Source organism: Triturus cristatus, chromosome 2_2 (genome assembly GCF_964204655.1).
Source record: "Triturus cristatus chromosome 2_2, aTriCri1.1, whole genome shotgun sequence".
In the NCBI taxonomy this organism is placed as follows: Eukaryota; Metazoa; Chordata; class Amphibia; order Caudata; family Salamandridae; genus Triturus; species Triturus cristatus.
The window spans coordinates 581,090,726-581,114,012 of record NC_140582.1 but is presented as its reverse complement, the minus strand read 5'-3'; the positions used below and the strand labels follow the sequence as shown (position 1 = coordinate 581,114,012).

General features: G+C 46.3%; 1 protein-coding gene across 27 annotated transcripts in view; it reads right to left on the bottom strand.

The window, feature by feature from the left end:
• The window catches only part of RAPGEF2 (Rap guanine nucleotide exchange factor 2), a 960,874-nt gene that overhangs the window by 397,007 nt on the left and 540,580 nt on the right, over positions 1–23,287 (bottom strand). For all 27 annotated transcript variants that reach the window (XM_085641742.1, XM_085641743.1, XM_085641745.1 and 24 more), the window contains one exon: positions 14,687–14,854. In XM_085641742.1, coding sequence (XP_085497868.1) covers positions 14,687–14,854 — 168 coding nt within the window. The remainder of the gene's footprint in view (positions 1–14,686; positions 14,855–23,287) is intronic.

Genomic DNA, 23,287 nt, shown 5'->3' with positions numbered 1-23,287 from the left:
GATTAGAGCTCTGCTCGCTGGGCCACCAAATGTCAAAATAGGAATCAGAAGTAAATATGTAAATAGTGTTAAATGTATTAAAATATTCCTCTTATGTATTTATTTTAAATATCCAGAAATGAATCATTGGATTTTAATATTCAGTGGGTGGATACGTCCAGCTATATACGTGGTGAAGGTAAATAGCACAGAGTAGAAACACAATATGGTAAGAGTGGACGTGAAATTTGGATACATCTACACACGTAATCCTGCAGAACACCCTGGAAAAAGTCAATATACAGGGATTCTGTAATTCTATGTCAATCAATCAGGGAATTGTAAAGTGCACTACTCATCGTGAGGGTCTCAAGGCGCTGTCGGGGGGGGGGATGTTCAGGGAGGGGGCACTTCTGATGTTGATCGGGAGCTCGTTTCAGGTCTTGGCTGCGATGTAGGAGAAGGCTCTTCCACGTGTTCTGGCTCTGTGGATGCGAGGGGTTTCGGCGAAGCAAGGTCAGCGGAACGGAGGTTTCTTTTGGGTAGGTGGAAGGTGATTTTTTTTGTTGAGGTATTGTGGTTGTGTGTTGTGGAGGCATTTGTAGGCATGGGTGAGTATCTTAAAAGTGACTCTTCTCAACGGGGAGTCAGTGGAGGTTCCGCAGGTGTTGTGTGATGTGCTTGTGTCGAGGGATGCAGAGTAGGAGTCTGGCTGCGGTGTTCTGTATGGTCTGGAGCTTGTGGAGCAGAGACTTGCTGATCCCGGCATAGAGTGCCTTTCCGTAGTCAAGTCTGCTGGTTATGAGTGTGTGGGTAACAGTCTTTCTTAATTCGGAGGGGGATCCATTTGAAGGTCTTCTGGAGGATGCAGAGGGTTTTAAAGCAGCTGGAGTCGACGGCGTTGACCTGTCGGGTCATGGAGAGGGAGGAGTCAAGTACGATGCTGAGGTTCCGGGAGTAGGAGGGCTGCCGGACCTGGACCGGAGGCGAGGATTATGCTTTTGCTTTCTTCACTTTATTAACAGCAGCCATTCTATTGCATTTAATAAGTAAACTACCGTTCCCATGAATCACTGGGAAATTAGTTAAAACAAACAGACAATGCAAATCAACAGTCTATGAATATCCAATCAGGGGCAGAGTCTACAACATTGCCCTATGTTCATGTCAGTAGTGCCTTTTCTTCACTGCTCGCAGCCCAGATAAGTCCACTACTTTTCCACTCTTGTGATGGCAAGTGTTTTACTTAGCTGGTTGCAGGTTTTTCTTGCGTACTGTGTAAATGTGAGGCTGCAAGACCGCTTATGCACTCCTACGAGACCAGTTGCATTTACTGGTGCAAGAAAGAGTGCAGAGAAGTCCTCCATCCATCTGGTGGTGCTTTGGTAGTGCGTTACTCTATAGCTTTGTGACACAAAATGTAGAAAATCCTGTCAGAATGGGTCCATAATTGTGCACTGCTTGCCTGAGCCTCCGCCGCCTCCTGGAGCGTTACACCCCTTTGGGAACATTTTATCAAACAACTGAGAAAGTTTTTTAACACATTTACAACACTGGACAAAGCTCAGTCCTCCATCAAAAGGGCTTTCTCCCCACGGGTTTTCCGTGGGGCTGGTCGAGGCAGGGGCCGCTTGGCTGGCCAGTCCTTCTCCCATTATCCTCCTAGAGGGCAAGACACCAGGCACGGACAATATCAAGACCATTACCATTTTGCAAACTTCTACCCAACCTGCGGCCGGCACTTCAGACGACTTCTGGTGAGCGTTCACTCATCTTCCCTCATTAAAGTAAGGGGCCGTCTGGTGAATATTTTCCATGGCTGGAAATCAATCACGAACGATGCATAGGTCCTGCAGACACTTCAGGGGTTTCAAATAGAATTGTACAGTTCCCCATGTCAGGTTGCACACCCCAGAACTCAACAGCTCTCACAACAAGAGGTGGAGTTGGTGGACCTAAAGGGGGCCTTGCTCCTGGCCAAAGGAGCCATCTATCCTACCACTCCTCACCCCCATGGTTTTATCAGCAACCTTTTCCTAATCGACAAGACTAACGGAAGTCAGTGCCTGGTAATAAATTTGCATGAATTCAACTAGTGGCTGGTGTACTGTCACTCGGAGGGCATCCACCCCCTTCACGATGTTCTATGACCTTCAGACTGGATGGTCTGTCTGGATCTAAAGGATGCTTACTAGGCCATACCGATTTTTCCACCTCACAGGTGGTTCTTCCAATTTATCTGGTGGCAACAGACTTTCCAATTCTCAACCCGGCCCTTTGGCCCCTCCTTCACTTCTTGGTGCTTCACGAAGGTGCACACTAGTCGTGGAGTACCTTCAGGCGCAGGGGACCCGCCTCATCATTTACCTCGACAATATCCTCCTCCTGGCCCAAGATCCTCGACAACAGTCGGTACAACTGCAGATGGAAGTCATCCTGTTTGGAAACCTAGGCTTCATCATAAACAAAAAGAAATACCTCTTGATATCTTCTCAGAAGGCAATTTTTTTAGGTTTCATCAGAGACTGTGGAAAGGTCACTCTGAGCCTCCTTTCTCAAAAGGTGTCATGATTTGGCACAATGCTTTTGAGAACACTAGACCAACAAAGGGTCTCTTTCTGGCAGATTGTTCGCCTGGTATGTCTCATCTCTTATTCAGGCCAATAATCAGGGTACCTTCACTATCTGGCCCTTCAGCGATTGAAAGTAACCCACCTAAGGAAAGGGCTCACTTACTCCCAATCGGTCATCCTCTCAGACGAGGTGCGGGAGGAGTTTTGTTGGTGGCTTTGCCAAGTGGAAGCATGGAACGGGAGTGGTATCTTTTGCTTTGCTCCATACCCCGTTTAGAGTCCGGCGCCAGCAGGTCAGGCTGAGGTGCTCGCTGTGGAGAGTTCTCTACAGGAGGGTTGTGGTCTGCTCCAGAACAGAGATTACACATCAATTGTATGGCACTCCTGGCCTGTTGCATCAGAGACAGAATTCAATACTGTGTCCTCCTCAAAATGGCCAACATTTTGGCGGTTTATCCATCACCTGGGGGACACTCGATTCAAGGTACTCTTGGATCTGGCAACCAACTCTCGGCTTTGGCAATTCTACCAAGATCATCAGATATCGGTCACAGAAGAATATCTTCCCGGTCAGTAGAACCAAGTGGTGAACTGACAGTCTTGCCATTTCTGGGATTCCAGCCTTTGCAAACTCCACCTGGAGGTCTTTGCCAGCCTCCAGAATCCGTGGGGTCCCTTCTCTGTGGACTTGTTCGTCTCCAGAGTGAACATCAGCTGCCAAGGTTCTTTAGTTGGAGGCCAGATCCTCTGGCTTCCGCCACGGATTTATTCCTACATGACTGGGAACCAGAAAAAGGGAATGCTTTTCCCCACGTTCGCAATGATTACGAGGGCATCAGCCCAGATCAGACGTCAATGGGTGGGGGTCGTTTTGATCGCCCAGATTTGGAAATCTCAAGTTTGGTTTCCAGTTCTTGTTGAGCTTTCTTGAGATTTTCCAATCCATCTTCCCTTATTTATGACTCTTCTTCTGAACCCGGATCGGATCCCACGTCAAATGTTCTGGAGGGGTCTCCCCACCTGATGGCGTGGCAGATTACAGGGGGTTGATGGTAGCTCCCAGGACTTTCCACACAGGCCGAGGACCTCATATCAAAGGTCTGGTCTGAGGGTACCATCAAGCGATACAGACCTGCATGGAAAAGATGGTGCCGTTTGTGTGTGCGACAGGGTTGTGATTCAGTGGGAACAGACACAGTTCTGGTCCTTAATTTCCTGGCCAGTTTAGCACAGAAGGGTCTGGCATATCGTTCAATCAACACCTTCTGTTCAGCCATCTCGGCAGGGCATGTGCTCGTGGAAGGGTCCCCGGTGGGGGACCATTCTTTTGTGTGCCGCCTTTTACGTGGAACTCGGTTGTCTCTTCCTCCAGAACCTTTTCTTACGATGGCAACCCAATCAGATCTTGTCGAGGAAAGTACTCTCTGCAAAATTGGCTATGCTGCTGTGCATGGTGTCATGCAGAAGGGTCTCCGATGTTCGATCCCTGGATATTAAGGGAAGAACTTTTTCACCCTCAGGGGTGTACTTAATTAGCAGGCGTACAAAATCCAATACTAGAGTTATTGAATACCCAGGCTACTATGTGTGGCTCAGGTTCTTTAAGTGTATGAAGAGATGTCCGCAGACTTCCGCGCCCCGGGAGAGAGGCAGCTCTTAATCGCCATCAGAAAACCGCACACGGAAGTATCTTCCCCAATCATAGCCCATTGGGTAAAGGGGGTTCTGCAGGAAGCTGGAGTGGATCTAAACATTTTTGGTGCACATTCCACTCGTGGAGCCATGGCTTCAAAGCCGTTCAGTCTGGGCACTCCCCTGAAGGATATTATGAAAGCAGCCAACTGGTCCTCAGACTACCATTAAGAGGTTTTATTTTAGGATATGGCTCACCTAAGGGTGAGTAAGCTTTAAACTACCATAATCCTCGCCTCCGCTCCTGACACAGAATGAAACTGTCAGGGACTGTCCGGGACTATGTCAGAAACACAGTCAGGGACTTGGGCAAGGAGTGGGAACGGGGTAGAAAACCTACACAGAGAGGACTACAGCGCTGCCCAGGATCACACAGGGAGTCAGTGGAGGAAAAAGGATCCAAAGGGGAAGCCTGTACAAGTAACAAAAGATGGCTAAGACCCAGAAATGACAGGCAATTATGAAGCAATTTAGCATTCAGAAAAACTAAACCCAGGACAAATGTGCAAGACATATATATGAAACAACATTAACAATAAAAGGAGAGTGTGGGGTAAAGCACACAGGAACTCCACACGATACGACTGAAGCTCAGTAAGTCTCTCATCCACAATTGCTGTTACAGATACTGACTGCAAATACCCACATACAGGAAATGCATGCAAAGGCAGGGTCTGTGGAGCTCATACCTATGGTGATGTTATAAATGCAACTCAAAGACAATACTCACAGTGAACAAGAAACACCCCCTAGGTAGTCAGCTGTGCCCACGGATCCTGGCGATCAAACAGGAACACGCAAGGCTGTAACAGCAAGGGGGTAGAACTAAACACAAGCACAATAGACAGGGAGCTAGCAAGGAGGAGTGCTTAACAGGAAAGGAAGGAAATCACAGTGCACACTTGGCACAAAGCAGGTAACAAACATACAAGGTAACAGAAGCAAGACAGCAGAATATAAAGAAAGCAAACTAGGAACTGGAACCAAGGAAATGGGAAGAAAGGCAGGGACTGGAAAATGATATACAGAAGGGGAGGCTACAAGGGTACACTAGAATAGTGAAGGTTCAGGAATCACGAAAAAACAAAGTAGCATAGAAGGCAGTGCTGGAGCAAGACAAGAATTTAGCAAAAGCTCAAAAGCCAAGGTAGCACTGCAGGCAGTGCCAGTTCAGGAACAAGGGGACCAGCCGTAGCTCAAGAACAAGGAATGCTAAGACTCAGGCGCAGGATATAGAATTGAGCTAAAGCTCAAGAGTCAAGGTAGCACTACAGGCGGTGCTAATTCAGGGACAAGGGAAACTGCTGCAGCTCAGGAACAAGGATTACAAAGGCTCAGGAGTCACTTGAAACAAAAATAGCAAAAGCTCAGGGAGCACTGGAAACAAGGATCGGTCTCGCCGGTAAACAGCTACAATGACCAACACTGGACTGAAGGGAGCTGGGGCTTAAAAGAGCTCACAGTAATTACATACACCAGGTGTGAGCAGGCTAGCAGCACCCAGCCACAGGTGAGCTGAATTCCTCTACCCATCCTTGGCCTGCAGGGGTGGAGACGAACCAGTGAGCAGGGAATTCTGGGTAATGGAGTGTCAAACATGAGCAGGCTGGCTTCAAGCATGAGCAGGCTGGCTTTCACAAAACCTGACATGGATTGGGAATGGATGTAAATTCCCCAATAGTGTCCAAATGGCTGGAAGTTAAAATATGCATGAAGGGGAGGGTCCAGTAGCTTATAATGACACTGGAGAGTCCCACAATTCAGCCCCCTGGTGGTGGACACGGGAACGCAGGGAGCAAGTTGTGACAGAAACATTTCCTATCTATTGTAACGGAAAGTTTCAATTCTATTAAGGACTCGGAGATGAGGATTATCCCAGCCGCAGATTACTGATCTGGACGACCGTCCCGATGACTAGTAAGTACTCAGTTTATGATCTCTTTCTCATGATTATTATAAAGTTATGTTCATTCAATGGACTTGTATTGTGCATACATTGCTAATTGTATGACTTTGTCTGCTGGAATTCTGATTTTATAATTTATTTGGTCTTTTTTCCGGGGATGAAAACTGGGAAAAAGGACACATGCAGACAGGGGTATGGCGTGACTTGCGCGACAAAAGAGGCATTACTAACAGGAATAGAGGACTATATTGCAGACTCTGCCACCTGATTGGATATTCATGAACTGTTCATTGCATGGTCTGTTTGTTTTAACTAATTTCCCAGTAACTCATGGGCACTGTTGTTTACTTCTTAAATTCAATGAAGTGGCGGTTAATCAAGTGAAGAAAGCGAAGAAAAAGAAAGCATAATCCTCGCCAATAGAATTTAAACTTTCTGTTAAAATACCTAGGAAAAATTTAATTCCACAGGTTTGGCAGGTTTTCACATTTACTACTCACGGGCTCCTCGCATACCGCAATGATTGAAAGCAGAGAAGTGGTGACTGTAGTGGAAAATGCGAGGTGTACAATAGTCGTAATTAACCAACTCGAGTCTGAATACATTAAAGCAGAGTGACAAGAGGTGCAAAGTGTATGCAAAAATGGTTATAGAACAAGGACCTTATCAAGACTTACTAAATAAGACTATTGTGCTTTACAGGAAGATACTAGAAAGTCATCATTCTATTGAGAACTATAAGTAACGCAAGTTTTATAGAATTTCAGCCACCTTACACGTGAAATTTAACTGCTACTATATGCACATTAGCTGAATGTTTGATTAATTCCCTAGCATGGATGTTGCTCGATTAAGTGATTTAAAGATCACACACTTGTGAAGAAAAGCTCCCTTTTTGACGTTTTACGGTATCAATTTGACAGGGAATGTAAAGAAAGCTATCAGGAGTGTTAGAAATGGGATTTCTGGTGGGCTAGGGTATGCTCCTAAGCCAGGCAGAAACCACCACTCTAGTCAGGGCAAGGGAGTTACACACCGCAGATAAGCCCTGCTCACCGACTTGGTAGCTAGGCACGAGCAACCAGGCCTATCCCAGAGGCAATGTGTAAAGCATTTGTGAAACACACACACAGCAGCGACACACTAGGCACACCACAAAAGAAACTCCAAACAAGGTTATGTAAAAATAGCCTTTGTATTATCCATAAAACACATCAGAGCATAATTACATTTATACATTGTGCCACCTGGCACTAGGTATAACTTTACAGAAGATTATATAGATTACAGGGCCCATTGGGCCACTGTCAACACCATTAGAACAGGCAAGTATTAAAACAACCAGGAACTACTGATAAAGGCACTTAGCACAAACATATTATGCATAAATCATATTAGGCATACATCCCAAATTATCAGTGCACCACAGTAACACTACCAAGGTGCACACATCACCTCAGGGCCTTACGCCCAACCAAAACACAAGGTGACCTCCAGGCCAACTGGCCTTCCTCGTGGGCCCGTCTTGATCTATCCAGTAATGATCTTTGTCCCAAAGTCAGGGCTCTATGAGCACGTGGCCTTGTATTAGCCACCAGGCTGCCGATGCAGCAAGGTACTGGCCCCAATGGGCCAGTACCGAAATGGGGGCAAGGCTGCAACTCACCCGGGTCTTCTCTTCGACCCAACAATGCTCACAACGTTGCAGCGGCCCACAATCTGGCGGTGCAGCTGTATGAATAAAAATAGGCACCAACAGCGTGCCCTCCCAGCCCCACTTACCGGGGCTTCTCTTGTTGCTACGAGGAAAAAGGCACCCGCAGGCACCAACAGTGCACCTTGGAAGCCCCACTCGCCGGGGGCTTATCTTCAGGAAAATCAATGATTTCAGCCGGGAGTCTGCGAGGCTCCGTCTCCTCCTCTGGCAATACGGAGGCCGTCCCAGCACGGAACAGTCTCTCTGTCGACCCAGTCTCCCTCTCTGGCACCACACGGGGCTCTCGGCTGGCACACGGGAACCCCGCCCACCTCCAGGCACAAGCTTGCCTGACTTCCAGAGACGGCCCTTGGCGCCTGCTCCCACCCACAGTCAGGCCTTCTCGGGCTCTGGGGAAATAACGATAAAGCGTTCACAATGCGCTTGCCCTGTCAGCACAGGCGATTCTTCGTGCTCGGTGTCTTCCACAGTGAGACACCCCCAGAGCACAGCCACCTAGAGCGCATCAGGCCTTATTATGACACTGGAGAGTCCCACAATTCAGCCCCCTGGTGGTGGACACGGGAACGCAGGGAGCAAGTTGTGACAGAAACATTTCCTATCTATTGTAACGGAAAATTTCAATTCTATTAAGGAATCGGAGATGAGGATTATCCCAGCCGCAGATTACTGATCTGGACGACCGTCCCGATGACTAGGGAACTCAGCAAGATGTGCAGCGCTCCGCCTGTCTCACACTTCCCGATACCAGCAGGGAGCAGGCAGCGCTTTTACTCCAAGGAAGGACAAAGGCAGAGCTGGCACGGGCAGGCCAGCACACTGGGGCTCCTGGACAGAAAGTGTAGACCCTTCAGGTGCCAAGCAGGGCAGCAAGTCAATCCCCAGTGGTGGTTCCTCCTGCAAGTCCAGCAGCGTACCGGCTGCAAGTAAGCACCAAGCAGCACACAGCCATCATGGGGTCACAGCCCCAATACTTATACAGCATGTGTCCTTTGTTCTGCCCCCTGGCACAGAGCTCAGTGCCCAGTCCAAACCAGTACTGGGGGGCACTTAATATTTTATTTACAGTACACACCAACCTCCATTGTAAGTGTAGGCTCTGGCCCCAGACACACCACAGGGGGGCAGAGCCAGCATTGTACAAGGCAGGACAGACCTATTCATGGTCAGGGGCTACTCCTCCCACTACTCCAAATGCAGATCTGCCATTTCAGCCTAGCGCTGACTCACCCAGCCCCTCTGGAGCCACTGCAACTCCCCAGTCTCTGTCACTCCAGAGCCAGACATGCAATACACAACAGGCAGGCACAAAGACACATAGCACACAGAAATGCCCACTTCTAAAAGTGGCATTTCTAAAATAGTGACAATAAATCTGTGCACACCACCACGCAGCATTTATCACCACTATTCCAAACATACCAAACTTGATCACGCAACTCTTCTCAGATCAGGAATTACCACTGAAACACTTATCAGGGAATCCCCAATGCATTCCTATGAGAGGGCAGCCTCACAGTAGTGAGAAACCAAAGTGGCTGTTTGACACTACCAGGACATGCCATACAGTTAAGGCACATGTCATACCTTTTACCTACATGCTACCCTGCCCATAGGGCTAGCTAGGGCCTACCTTACGGGTGACTGATATGTAGTAAAAGGGGAGTCACAGACATGGCACCCACTTTATGTGCCACGTCACAGCAGCAGTAAACTGCGCGCGCAGGCCCTGCAATGGCAGAGGGCTGAGACAGGTTTGAAAGACTACTTTGGTGGATGGTGCAAGCAGCGCTGCAAGCCCACCAGTAGCATTTAATTTACTGGCCCTGGGTATCTACGATACCACTTTACAAGGGACTGATAGGTAAATTAAATACGCCAAACAGGTGTAGACCAATCTTACCACGTTTTACCATAGAGAGCACATGCACTTTACATTGAACAGCAGTGAATACGTGCCCAGAGTCCTAAAACCACCAACAACAGGTCAGAAAAATACCAGGAGGAAGGCAAAAAGTTCAGGGATGACCCTGTAGAAAAAAGGGCCACGTCCAACACGGAGAAAAACTAAACCGGTCTCAAACTCTGAAGGTACCACTGACAGGCACACCATTGAAACCTACTGCTTGTACCATACGCTTTTACAGCTGCTGAATACATCAGAAACTCAGGCTTACACTGTCACTCCCTTGCAGGCTCATCTCTTGCTGACACGTGTAGGGCCAGATGTCAGAGTCCATAGATTTAAACTCCTAGGGCCCTAAATTGGGAAAAAGCCCCAGAACCAACTGTGCACATTCCGCAGGTACCTGAAGATGTTCAGAAAGTGGAGACCTAACATGGCTCCTGTGATAGGTGCAGGATGGTTCTTAAAGGGACCAACAGAAGAGTAGGTGCAAGGTGGGTTAAACACACTGCAATGACACTACAAAAGGCAGTTTTCAGAGAACGTCACTAGACAGATTAAGAACAGAGCATATTCCAACCTTCTGCCCACAGGTAATAAAGACAACATAATGATTAATTATACTGAATAATAATTAAAGCATTTCTATCTAAAATAGAGCACATAATGCTCTTTCTCTATATAAATTTTAATGATGGGGTTATCTACCAAATTATGACATAACAAAAAAACTAATCATATGTATTTTTTTCCAGTGCAAAAGTTACATTATACAGGTATTCATACCGAATATGAATAGTGCCCTGTGGTTAGTGCATGTGCAGTTGATGTGTAAATGGATTGAGAAGGTAATGCCCAATGTTTTTTTTTATTAACGGATTACGAGCAAGAATGAGTGCTGCAAATTGGGCAATACAACAAACTCATGGCAGGCACAAGCGAAAACAGACTCCTGCACATATTAGAAAATGCAAGTTGATTGAAAAACTCTTTGCAAATGGACACAGGGACGTCAGCCTTTTCACATCCAATAGCACTGGTTCAACAGACCTGAATGAGCGCTTTCTGCAGCACACATACATTCCTCTGTCTCCCACTGCTGGGACATCTGCCAAGCTGACCCAGCGTTGTACCACGAGCCAAACGGGCCGCCAGACACAACGAGCGGATGACCTCTTTGGCAACAGCAGTACGAAGCTCTCAACATTTTCATCAAGGCAGACACATTACAACCACGAGGTAGTATCATTTAACTGCTGGAGCAATGAGACCCGCAAGGCAGCAGCAAGCCAGCCGGCCACCACAAGACTTTAAAGGCTTCCAAAGATAATATGGGGCAAACACTGTACCAGAACGTGTTCCAGAAACTCACAACAGATGGAGAACTTGCGAACTCTTGCGAGTCGCAACTAATGCCACACGCTTGCTTCCAGTGGGAGAAATTTCACTGGGACGGCCGACGTTAATGAACTGTTGAGTTTGCAACGTCGACAAGGCTTGGCGGGGTTTTGTGGAGCCCTGCATGTGAGCCGCATTCTCAACACAGAGCTCAGCAAGCAGTGCAGGCTTCCTTCTGTCATTAATAGCCGCAGTAAACACTGTGCAGCGGATCACCGAGGTGGAACATTTGTATGCCAGCCTCGCGGATATCCTTCTTTCCACATCAAATTAGCTGCCATTACAAATTCTAAACAGCTACTGCGAAGAACGACTGACTGGCCCAGTTTAAAACCTGCAGTAAACAACTTGTCCATAAGAAATGGCAGCTAAATCTCTAGTCATTGCTATATATGAAAGATCACGTACACAGGTTTGCCTTCATTTTATTTTGTAAAACTAAATACACCTGGGGCCCTAGCACAGAGAGGGTGCGCTGTTCCGGCTTGTGGCACGGTGCAACCTTAAAGCAGGTGCGCTGGGTGCAAACAGGGAAAGTGGGCCCGACTAGTGAGAAAGAGAATCACTCAGGGGAGCTGTGAGCGCGTGCTGCCCTCAGGGCAGCGCATTCAAGAAAATATAGAGCAGCTGTTAAAAAGCTGCTCCGTGTTTCTGTGTGTAGGCGGCACCCGCCCCCACTTTCAAAAGGGATTAGAGATCCCCCTGTAGGCGGGTGCAGTGACTGACTGCACCCGCACGCAGGGGGGTGTCTGGGGGGGGAGGGGTTCCTTGAGGCCCCTTTTATCCCTTGAGAGGGCTGCCTTCAGGGGTCGCACTGACAGTGTGACACTTTTTTGTGGTGCACTTCTCCTAAGGGCACGTTTGCCTCTGCGCCCATGCTGGTAATACGGAGTGGCTCATGCCAATAAGGGAACGCTATCTGATGATAGCACTGGTGCGACATGCGCGCTAGGCGTCAGGGCTATCTGTATTACAGAAGGGGCCGCACAAGCATATGCGGCCCCTTCTATAATACTAAAGTGTTTGAGGAGTGCACAAAGCGGGTGCACATGCCCTTTGCATCCCCCCCCCCAAACACTTATGTAATACAGCCCCAGTCCTTTCTTGCAAGAGCAGTTGCTTAATTCTATGGCAAAAGGTCATCTTTTGTGGGGGGGAGGAGGGGCCTTTGGAGGGGTGTGGGCATAAAGATGGAAGAGTGAAATGAATAAGAACTCGGGTCCAAGACTGTTTTATAATCATATCTAATATGTGTTGTACAAAATAAAACATAACCGGCATAATGCATCTTTTAATTACTGTAATTTGGAAGTATGTAATTTTTTATTACATATCCTCTGAGCGAGAACAGTAAGATCGCAGTAAGCCATACTAAAGAGGTCTTGTGGTTCTTAACAAGTCATCAAAAACAACACTATTAGAAAGAAAAAAGGACAGCCACATACGTTAACTAGAAGAAGTAGTTATTTCATAATTTGCAAGATCTAACCTGTCTGAAACATGTTTGTTTCTGGGTTATATTAGGAAATGCCAAAGGGAGGCAGTCAATGTTCTGAAAGTTTAATAAGTTAAGCACTCATATCAATACACAGACGAGAGGGTTGAAAACTATCTAAAAGACAGACTACACAACGAAAATCAAATATCCTAAAGGGCCTCACAACTTTCAGATTACACTCATGTAATATAGCCCGTTAGCTTTATGGAACAATCAAATACGTATTATATCAGAGGACCGTAAGCAATTACAGGCTCAATTTACTCTTTTTTTTTCTAAGTCGCATACAGTAGTGACAATGCACATGTAGCATGGCTAATAGAAAGGAATGGGGTTCTCTCAAATTTGACTTTTACACACCTGAAATCGTAGAAACACCTGTTGAATGTTAAAATTGTCCCCTTTAAGGAGGTCAGAGATAGGGCATGAGAATCCTGCAAGATGTTAAACGATACACAAGGTATTACATAACTCGCACCCTGCATACCTCTACAAACACATCCACTTTCATACACCATTGAGACAACTCCACTTCTTGCACACATTATGCGTATACAGAAAACCAGATACGGGGATCAAGCCTTCTCCATTGCCACCCCAAAACATGAGGCGACCTGCCACTACACGTCCGAGCATCCTCACTTTTTCAATTCTGTGAAAGATAAGACCTTGCTCTTTGAGTAATCCCGCCAAGCCCTACGTTGGTTATTCTCTCATCATCTCAGCGCTAGGATATCCCCTTGGGTGAAGGCATGCTCTGCAAATCAACATCAGTCTGTACTAGACTTAAAGTTTAGCGTTGTGAAATGAATGAGAGTGAATACATTGTGAATTGACTGTGGCAAGGACATTACAGACATAAAATGTGAGGCACACCAAAAGGGGTAAAAAGTCATTCTACCCAGGAGCTGCCTGACATCATTGGGTCCAGACCATTTGGGGATCTCAAAGAACGTAAGGCCTCATCCAAATCTACAGCGTTTTTGCATTTGTTGCCTATCCCACACCTGGCATCAAATTCAGACAGCACTGTTTTTGCAGTGAGGAGAGCAGAACAATCTCAAGCATTTCATCAAGCTCCATTAAGAATGATCAGAATAAGTCATGTGTGTGGGGGTGCGTATTTGCATGGGTGCATGTATATGCATATTTACATATATTACAGGAGAACACAGTCATGTGGACAATGCCTTTTACAGCCATGCTTGAACAGATTCTTAACTTCTCTTATTTGTCCACCTTCATCAAGATGTGAGGTCCACATAATACTACGTTCCTAGCAAAAACGCCTAAGAAAAATAAATTGCCAAATGTTCCCCCCACACACCTGCAAGTGAAGTATTCCTAGCAGCAACTGCCACACCTACAATGCATGAAGGCCAGAGCAACACCAGCAAACTAGCCACACCATAACAAGACAGACAAATATAACAGACAAACAATGAAAGCAAAGTGTGACCAATTAAGGTGAAATTGACTTGCAAATAATACACAATTTGCGTCTTTTAATACCTATTGGCATTTTCCATCTAGACTTCTAACATTTCATGGCTGTCATCCTCATATCAAAAGCTAGTTCATCAAGTAGTAAATAACCCTTATAAAAGACACTTAGCACACCTAATAGTAACATCCAAACTCTGCCAAAAACGTTAACAGGAACGCTCGTCAGCGGTATCTTAAAATACCAAAGCTAAATTTACTTACAAATACAAAACATTACAAAGGCTCTTGATCCGCAACAATCAAGGTAAAGATCGTTTGGCTACTCTTAAAAAACATTTAATGATTTTAAAAACAAAGGTAAGGTGTCGAGGTCTCTTTTTCCTTTGAATCACTTATTAGAACTGGCAAATCATTCACAACAATAAGAATGATTTAGCCAGAATACATAAAGAGTAGAACTTCTCCTAACATATTCAAAAATATTCTGCTACACATCAATATTGCTACACGAAGTACTTACAATAATAAACAATGTTAAAAAAAATACACAAAATTTGTTAAATCAACTTACCGTATGATATCCTCTTGGTAAAGGTGGCTTGCCGACAGGATATGGGTCCACAGTATCAATAATAGTTTGTCGTTCTCCCTTCTGGTTGATCTTCCTGAACCTCCGGCGGGACTGCCGGTGAGAAGCTTGGCGCTGAAAATACTCCTCATTTTCATCCATATAGTCCACCTAAAATAAACAGGTCCAATAATGGGTTATATACCTTTGCAAGATGGAATGCAGTTACTCTAGTCACTTCAACAATCCTTGGAAAACCCTAAAGATCACAACTTAATTGACACTGGGGACCGATACTTGAACTGTTGAAAAGTGGGCATCTACTAGCATTCTCTCTATTCCCTCCCAGAGCTTCATTTATCAAACTAAACAAGTGAATAAATAAATAAATGAGTGCAAGGGTTCAGTGTTTTTGTCAGGAGACTACCGCTGACGGTGTTGAATGACAGGGTTTCCCAATTTCATACTACTTTGATTTGATTTTAATCTTGTGCATTTTTCTTCCACCACCCTACAGTTCCATTCTCTACCACACTCGTGGAGGCCCCTCAACCTGATTAGTCCCGTCGTCACTGTTTTCCTTCCCTTCCTCTTCCTCTCCTTCTCCTTTCTCTCTTCTCAAAGTCTGATGATGAAAATTAAGTTTTGGTCCAACCACCTGCACAAGTTAGCATTGGTGCCATTCACTTAGGTCACAATTTATCACCTGAATTGAAATAATATTTATAGTTGGCCTTTTAGGTGCAGTCTTTCTGTCGCATATAGCTGTTTATACTGTGCTTTAAAGTGTGAGCATCCTCTGCTCTCTCAAGGCGTTGTGTGGTGATAATAATATAGAATAAATAGTGATCGAAGGACACTCTGGCCTTTGATTTTGTAAACGGGTCTTGAGTGTCACAGTCTCGTTTGTCAAGGCTGAAATATGTAGGCTTTTTTTGTAAATTACCAGAGCAGTTGTATTATGTATTTAGTTACAATTACAAAAAAGTCAATAACAGGCTCCACTTTACATCCCTATTACATCGGACACATTTGGAATTTTAACACAGTATAGGATTCCTGTTCATTTCTTCCAGGTATGACTTTTGAATTCAAGTTAACGGTTTTACAGAAAAATGCCTTTGTTTCTGAACATATTTATTGCTTGTCATACCGTAAGTATCTAATAAGTTCACAATAACTATCCTTGAGTCTTGGCTACCAAAATACTATGGAAGTGGTTTCTAGTTTCTGATCAGGAGAGCATGATTTATGTCTCGGCTTCAGGATATCTAAATGTCCTTTCTTTCTCTCTTTTCCAAGTTACATCTCAATTGCAACATGATGAATTCTATTAAAAGGTTTCTGTGTTTAGGTCTTGCTTGCCTCCTTTGGTTGGTTTGCTGGATGCATGTTCTTTTAGCTACGTTGCCTTGCAATTTTAGCTATCCAACTGTGAGAAAATGTTGTCAAGCCACCTGATGAAGCCACCATTGTTAAGAGTCAGACATGCAAGGAGAATATAGAGGTACTGTAGAGCCTCCAAGTTCTACTGAGGTTTGTCCCTCTGCCCCGTACGTTCACCCGATTCCTGCAAGTCCGTACTGCTCTTGGGATAGCTTCTCTGCTTGCCTCTAACCCACCACCGTGGCAATACATCTACAGTATGTGAATCTGCAATTACTGTATCACGGGTTGGCAGGAAAACTTGGGACTAATGTGCTGATATTGTGTTTTTGCACATTCCCTTCCCCCTGCAGTTTCCACTGGAATTCTACTAGTGTTGATAGGGAACTTTTTTTGTACGCATGAAGGCTTTTTAACACATTGCTGTTTCAGCAAATCTGTACCTACAGCAGCATCACCACTAAACAATGACGGGACAATGAGTTAAAACTGGAAAAGGCATAGTTGAATAGCATTTGTCCTGTGAAGGCAGGTAATCGTATGACTCTTGAGCACAACAAAGAGCTTTACATAACGATGCGGAAAAGGAAGTTCAAGTAATGCTCCATTTAATGGCCTTGTTAGCAGATTTGCTTAGGGCACCTAACCCAAATACTTTGAGATGAATGTGAGAGATAACAGCTTTCAAATGCACGTGCACAGCTAGAGTAGCCACAGCAAAGACAACTATTACATTGGTTTAGTATTTTACATTTGTATGTATGCAAACTATAATTTTCTGCATGAGCACTGCTATTTTCAAGGGGCACAATCTATCTTCCCAAGACGTACTTCGCTGCTCCATTGGATATAACAGGGACTCTTTTCTATTGCCCACTGAAAGAAGGATACAGTTAGCTCTTTACAAATGCAAAGCATCGAGCCTGAGCACAACATCTAGACGCCCTGCATTATGCATGCGTTATATGCACTGACCTACATGAAGTGATGTTAGCCGTGTGCTGTATCTTAGATTCACGAGGAGAAGAGACCTGCAGGAAGTGATGGTAGCTGTGGACTGTATCTTAGCTGCATGAGGGGAAGAGACCTACAGGAAGTGATGGTAGCTGTGTCCGGTATTTTAGATTCACGAGGAGAAGAGACCTGCAGGAAGTGATGGTAGCTGTGTGCTGTATCTTAGATTCACGAGGAGAGGAGACCTGCAGGAAGTGATGGTAGCTGTGTTCTGTATCTTAGCTGCATGAGGGGAAGAGACCTACAGGAAGTGATGGTAGCTGTGTCCGGTATTTTAGATTCACGAGGAGAAGAGACCTGCAGGAAGTGATGGTAGCTGTGTGCTGTATCTTAGATTCACGAGGAGAAGAGACCTGCAGGAAGTGATGGTAGCTGTGTTCTGTATCTTAGCTGCATGAGGGGAAGAGACCTACAGGAAGTGATGGTAGCTGTGGACTGTATCTTAGCTGCATGAGGGGAAGAGACCTACAGGAAGTGATGGTAGCTGTGTCCGGTATTTTAGATTCACGAGGAGAAGAGACCTGCAGGAAGTGATGGTAGCTGTGTGCTGTATCTTAGATTCACGAGGAGAAGAGACCTGCAGGAAGTGATGGTAGCTGTGTTCTGTATCTTAGCTGCATGAGGGGAAGAGACCTACAGGAAGTGATGGTAGCTGTGTTCTGTATCTTAGCTGCATGAGGGGAAGAGACCTACAGGAAGTGATGGTAGCTGTGGACTGTATCTTAGCTGCATGAGGGGAAGAGACCTACAGGAAGTGATGGTAGCTGTGTCCGGTATTTTAGATTCACGAGGAGAAGAGACCTGCAGGAAGTTATGGTAGCTGTGTTCTGTATCTTAGATTCACAAGGAGAGGAGGCAGCAACAAGAGTCTTGTTCCTTATAGTTCGAGTAGAACTGCACTGCACTTAAAGCCTTTGTCACTTCAAAAACCTTTTAAAATGCAAATCGGGTACTGATTTTCCCAAGGGACTCAAGTGTGGAAAATTAAGCTATTAGCCTGTTGATGGAAACAGAATAGTTGTAGCAAAAGGCATTTCAGAAAAAAGGATACATAGTAAATAGTCGCCTTTTGCGAGGCAGCTTTATTTAGGAAACTTTTTGCACTGTGAAAAACGAGTACAGAGAGGACAGAAAAAAACCCTATCTTGCTGCTTCATGGCTATTTTTAGGAAACTTATCTCCATCCAGTTAAGCAAATGGAAAAACTAAAAGCACATTATTTACTCGCATGTACCATCTTTCAGCCAGAGAAACAACTAAAAAAACAAGCATTGGCATAGCCAATAGGTCTCGCCTTTGGGACCTTATAAGTGTTTAGCCATGCAACAGTTGCGTAACTAAATACTTATAAGGTCCCAAAAGCGAGACCTATTGGCTATGCCAAGCGGCCTTGCGGCCGCGAAAGTGTAAGTGATCGCGATTGCGATCAACATCAAAGCGGCCTTGCGGCCGCGAAAGTGAAAGTAATTGCGGTAAAACGTGGCGCGCGCACCCGCGCACATGCACTGTTGCTCTAGGCTGGCCTGGTAGTACTTTTTGGAGCCCTCTCAATAAGTCTCGCCAGACCAGCGCATGAGCTGGGTCAGGCGAGACCTAACAACTGTGTGGAGATGTATTAATGCTCACTTCAATGTATCAGCGAGTGCTGGCAAAGCCAATAAGTCTTGCCTACGAAAGCTACTGGCTCTCACAATGATTTGTGCCATGCTGTAAAGCAGCACAGCAGCTAAAAAATAATTAATTTTCAAGGCGCTATGACGGGGCCAGCGCTTATTAAATAAATAATTTTAAAAAAAAACCACACTCATTAGCACTGGGCTCTTCAAAGCCCTTTTTAGGTCTCGGCTAGCGAAGGCTGCGCTTGCGCAGTCTTGCTCGCAAGATTTAATGACTTTGAGAAGTGGGGCTTGAACCTGCCCCTCTTCTCCCTCTTCTCCATTGGCTGGCCTCTTAAATGCTGGTCAGCCATTGGAGAAGAGCTTTGTCTCTCCAAACAAGCCCCGTCCTTTTCGGATTCGGGGGCGTGTTTTTTACTTTCTTTCTCTCCTCTGGAATGTAAACATTCCAGCCAATGGGAAGAGGAGAGAAAGAAAAACACGCCCCCTAATCCGAAAATCCCACTGCGTTTCTCCGAGGCATTTCTGCTTGACCTCGGAGAAACATGGTTACCAAGTCGGCGAGCTCCTGCGGGGTCCTGGGGTCGGTGTCAGCCATGCCGCTGTCTGTGGGGCACGATTTGTTTTTCAAGCGCAGTAAACGGTAAATCGACCTCACATATAAGCTTTTTTTTTCTTTCAAAAGTGCTTTTGCACACAATAATGCCTGCTCTCAACTTAGCCGGGGAACCCTTTAAAAGAAAAGTGTTCAGAGCGAGGACAAGCGTGGTGGCCCTCTTTACTTTGAGCCGTTTCTAAAATGGTAACAAAAAAGCAAAAGGAACGAACTCCCACCATGGCATCAATGACAAAGCGCGTGCGCGCCCTTCGTTAGACAATCAGATTCGTCAGTTTTATTATGACGCCATGCGCGTGCGTACTGTCGTTACCGGTTGTTTAGTTAGTGACTGTCTGCGCGCGCAGCTAAGGATACAGCTTTGCGCAGTCGCGGTAGCACGTTGTTCCCTGCTCTCGGCATGGCATCTCTATACACGCAAGAGATGCAGGAGTTCTTTAAAGCGAATAACAAGACCAGAGAGTTTCCAGCGCACACCGCCAAGGTTCACTCAGTCGCCTGGAGTTGCGACGGACGCCGCTTGGCGTCCGGGTCTTTCGATAAGACGGCAAGCGTCTTCCTGCTGGAAAAAGACCGGCTGGTGAGTAGGGGACGTAGTAAGGGGGCGGGGCAAGATATTAACGTAGATAGCCTCTCTAGGGAAGCAAATGAATACAAGGCTTGCTGGGTGGGTGTGTACTTTGTTGAAGAGGGGTGGTGTTAGCTTTTCTATCCTAGAACAAGACAAGGAATCTCATTCTAACTATACTGTGATTGCATTGGCGCTATCGTTGCCCAGACCACCGGTGAACCTCCTCTAAGAGTCTGATATAATACGCGTGAACTCCTAGCGCCTCTTGAGAGCGTTTAATATTATCTAATGTCACTCCCCTCCTGGTCTCTCAAAACGACGTAGTGTACGCTAATGGTCACATCAAACTCCCCTGTCACCCTCCCCAGGTGGGACACATGGCATTAGACAGCGCTTAGCCTCACTACATCTGTATCGCACATTATTCAACCAATCGCAGTATTCGCTGTTCTCGCTGCTGACCGATCCACGAACTTGTGTTTATTGTAAGGTTTATGTTATACACTCAACTGCTTTCCCGTGACTTCCCGAAGCATAGACCCTAATACTTATGACACTATACACTTACGCTTGTAGTTACTCGTGATTGCGTCGGGTCTGCTACCCTCAGGAATACTGGATTTTGATTGTGTGGGTGACAATCATACAGTATTGCTTGAGCACAATCGCTTTGTGTATCACTTTTACTTCCTGGTGTCCTTGGTGTGTGGCTGTGTGTGTGGGGGGGAGGCTCTGTGTGTGTGTGGGAGGCTGTGTGTGTGTGTGTAGGTGGCTCTGTGGGTGGCTCTATTTGTGTGTGGGTTGCTCTATGTGAGTGGCTCTGTATGTGTGGGTGGCTGTGTGTGTGGGTGGCTTTGTGTGTGTGGCTCTGTGTGTGGGTGCAAATGCAATAGGTCTCGCATTGGAGAGTGAATAAGCTACTGACATTGTAAATAATGCCGTTTCTTTAATTGTTTTAAAAACAAAAACAAAAACAAGAATAATGTCATGAGCAATGCCAACAGCTCTAACTTTAACAATGCCGAGACCATTGCATTGTAAATGCTTGTTTTAATTCCATTTTAGCTGCGTAAATGGGAGGGGCAGGGGGAAACACATGGACAACGGAGGGTGGGCGGGAGGGTTGAATAAGTAAATTATGGGATTTGTAAAGAGCTCAACTACTGCTAGTTTCCCGGCGCTAGACATAAGGCTAAAAGGCGGTACGAACCACCTTAGTCCTTGAACAGCCAAGTTTTCAGTTGTTTGCGGAACAGTTTTTTTTTTCCAGAATGCATCTGAAGGGCAAGGGGAGTTCATTCCAATGTTTGGGTGCCAATACCGAGCAAGCCAAGCTGCTTGGGTGGGGGAAACACACGGACAACAAATGGTGGATAGGGTGGGGGAAACAGACAGAAGGTGTGCAGGAGGGATGGGGTGGAGGAAACACTGACAACAGAGGGTGGTCGGGTGGAGTGGAGAAACACACGGACAAGAGAGGAGGGGCGAGAGGGGTGGGGGAAACAAAGGCAATAGAGGTTGAGTGGGAGGGGTGTGGGAACAGACAAAAGAGGGTGGATGGGAGGGGAAGAGGGGAACACACGGACAGCTGAGGGTGGGTTGGATCAGTGGAGGAAACAAAGACAACATAGGGTCAGCAGGAGGGGCTGTAACAAGCACACGGAACACAGATGGTGGGCAGGAGCAGATAGGGGAAGCACTTGGACATTGCATTGCAGGTGAACAAGGGAGGAACAAGGAGGACATGGTTAAGACAGCTGGAACAAACACACTATCACAGAATGCTTAAATAAAAACAAAAAATAGCACCGGAAAAAGGAAGTCGTGGAAGGGCACAGTAACGCGTCCATGCTCCAGAGGAGGGACTATTACAAGAAGAGGAAATAAAAGCCTATGGAAGCTGACAACTAAGAAGTAAACAAATCAGAGTGACAATGAAGCCAGCCAATAGTAAGCAATGGGCAATCTTTCAGCCACAAGGTAAGAAAGGGACTCGAAAGTGGCAGTGCATACTCAGTCTTAGGCGAGACGCAAGAAAAATGTACATGAATCTCAAAGAAATTTGATGGAGTGAAACTGTGCTGCATGTTTAGGTACAACTACTAATTCTTAGATCTACTCGTGCAAACTCCTGGCCTCAATCTCTGCGACAGGACATGTTCACTGCTGCCTACCGCTAAGACAACGAAAAAAGTACTGAAAATAATGCAGAGGTGAACTGCGTCAAAAATTACTGTAAAAGGGTCAAACAAAATGCATTGTCTTCCATGCTAAACGCTGGCTCACGATTGGAAAGGAGGCTTCTTAGTCCCTCGTTGTTACCGCTCTGTCCACTTTTGGCCACGCCCACCGGGACTGGATCGTGTACTCGCGGAGTTACACGCTCTCCTTTAAATGGCTGGAAGCACTCTTTCTTTGTCATTTTGAGCGCCGGCCGCCTGGGCCACGCTTGTGTACTTAATTATTTTCTCGAGCACGGCTGAGGTACAGCGTCAGAAATGGTGATTAGCTAGTGCTGTGGTTTCTAGGGACAGAAATCGGTCAAGGAGTGGTGGATTGTAGCTGCTACAGTTTCACAACGCTGAATAGAGACACACAAGGTAGTTATAAGAAGCGGCTGCAGTCAGTGCATTCCAAACGAGCGCCCCGTGTCTGCCTCTCTCCTCTCTTTTGCTTTCGTTCTCCGCCGGCAGACGGTGCAGCGGCCCTCCAGAGACAGGAAGAAGTCTCTGCGGCTCGAACTCTCGTAATGTTTAGATACTTTGCGGGGTTCATTTCCAGCTAACGGAAAAACAGTGCGCAGTTTAAATAGCCTGCTCCTCCTTTCACCCTCGCGGTCCCTCCTTCCACCCCGCTCCGGGCACCTCACTCCGAGATCACGGCGCTGTCCGAGAGGGGGCTCTGCCCGGCTGAGGTGTATGCTTAAGGCGCAAGGGGCTTTTTTTTTTATCATAGTGCATGTAGTCAGTCTTAGCCAGTGGCCACTTGTCTAGCTATGCGTGATTAGCATCCAAGCCTGGGAGCGCGTGACCTCAACACTCGGGTCCCTTCCAAGCTTGAGCAGATGTGTGTGAGAGTCGTTGCGTTGCAGCCTCACCCGGCGGCTCTCCGAACATGGAGGAGTGCAAAGACAGTAAAGTCCGCCGGCAGGGAGGGTGTGAGCACGGTCTGCATTGGTTCCTTCCTTCCTGGTGCTGCGGGCTCTCACCAGGCCGCTGTTGAACTTCGCACGCGAATGAGCTTTGGCAGCGGCACGGTGGTGTCAATGTATGCGCTGCAGTCATTGATGGTTTGAGTGAGTGCTAACAAGGTCTGGTCGGGTTTCTTATAGGAGACTCCGAGGTATGCTCTGAAATTCAGGAAGGAACCTTTAACGCTCCTTCTCTGTGTGTTTGTTGTGT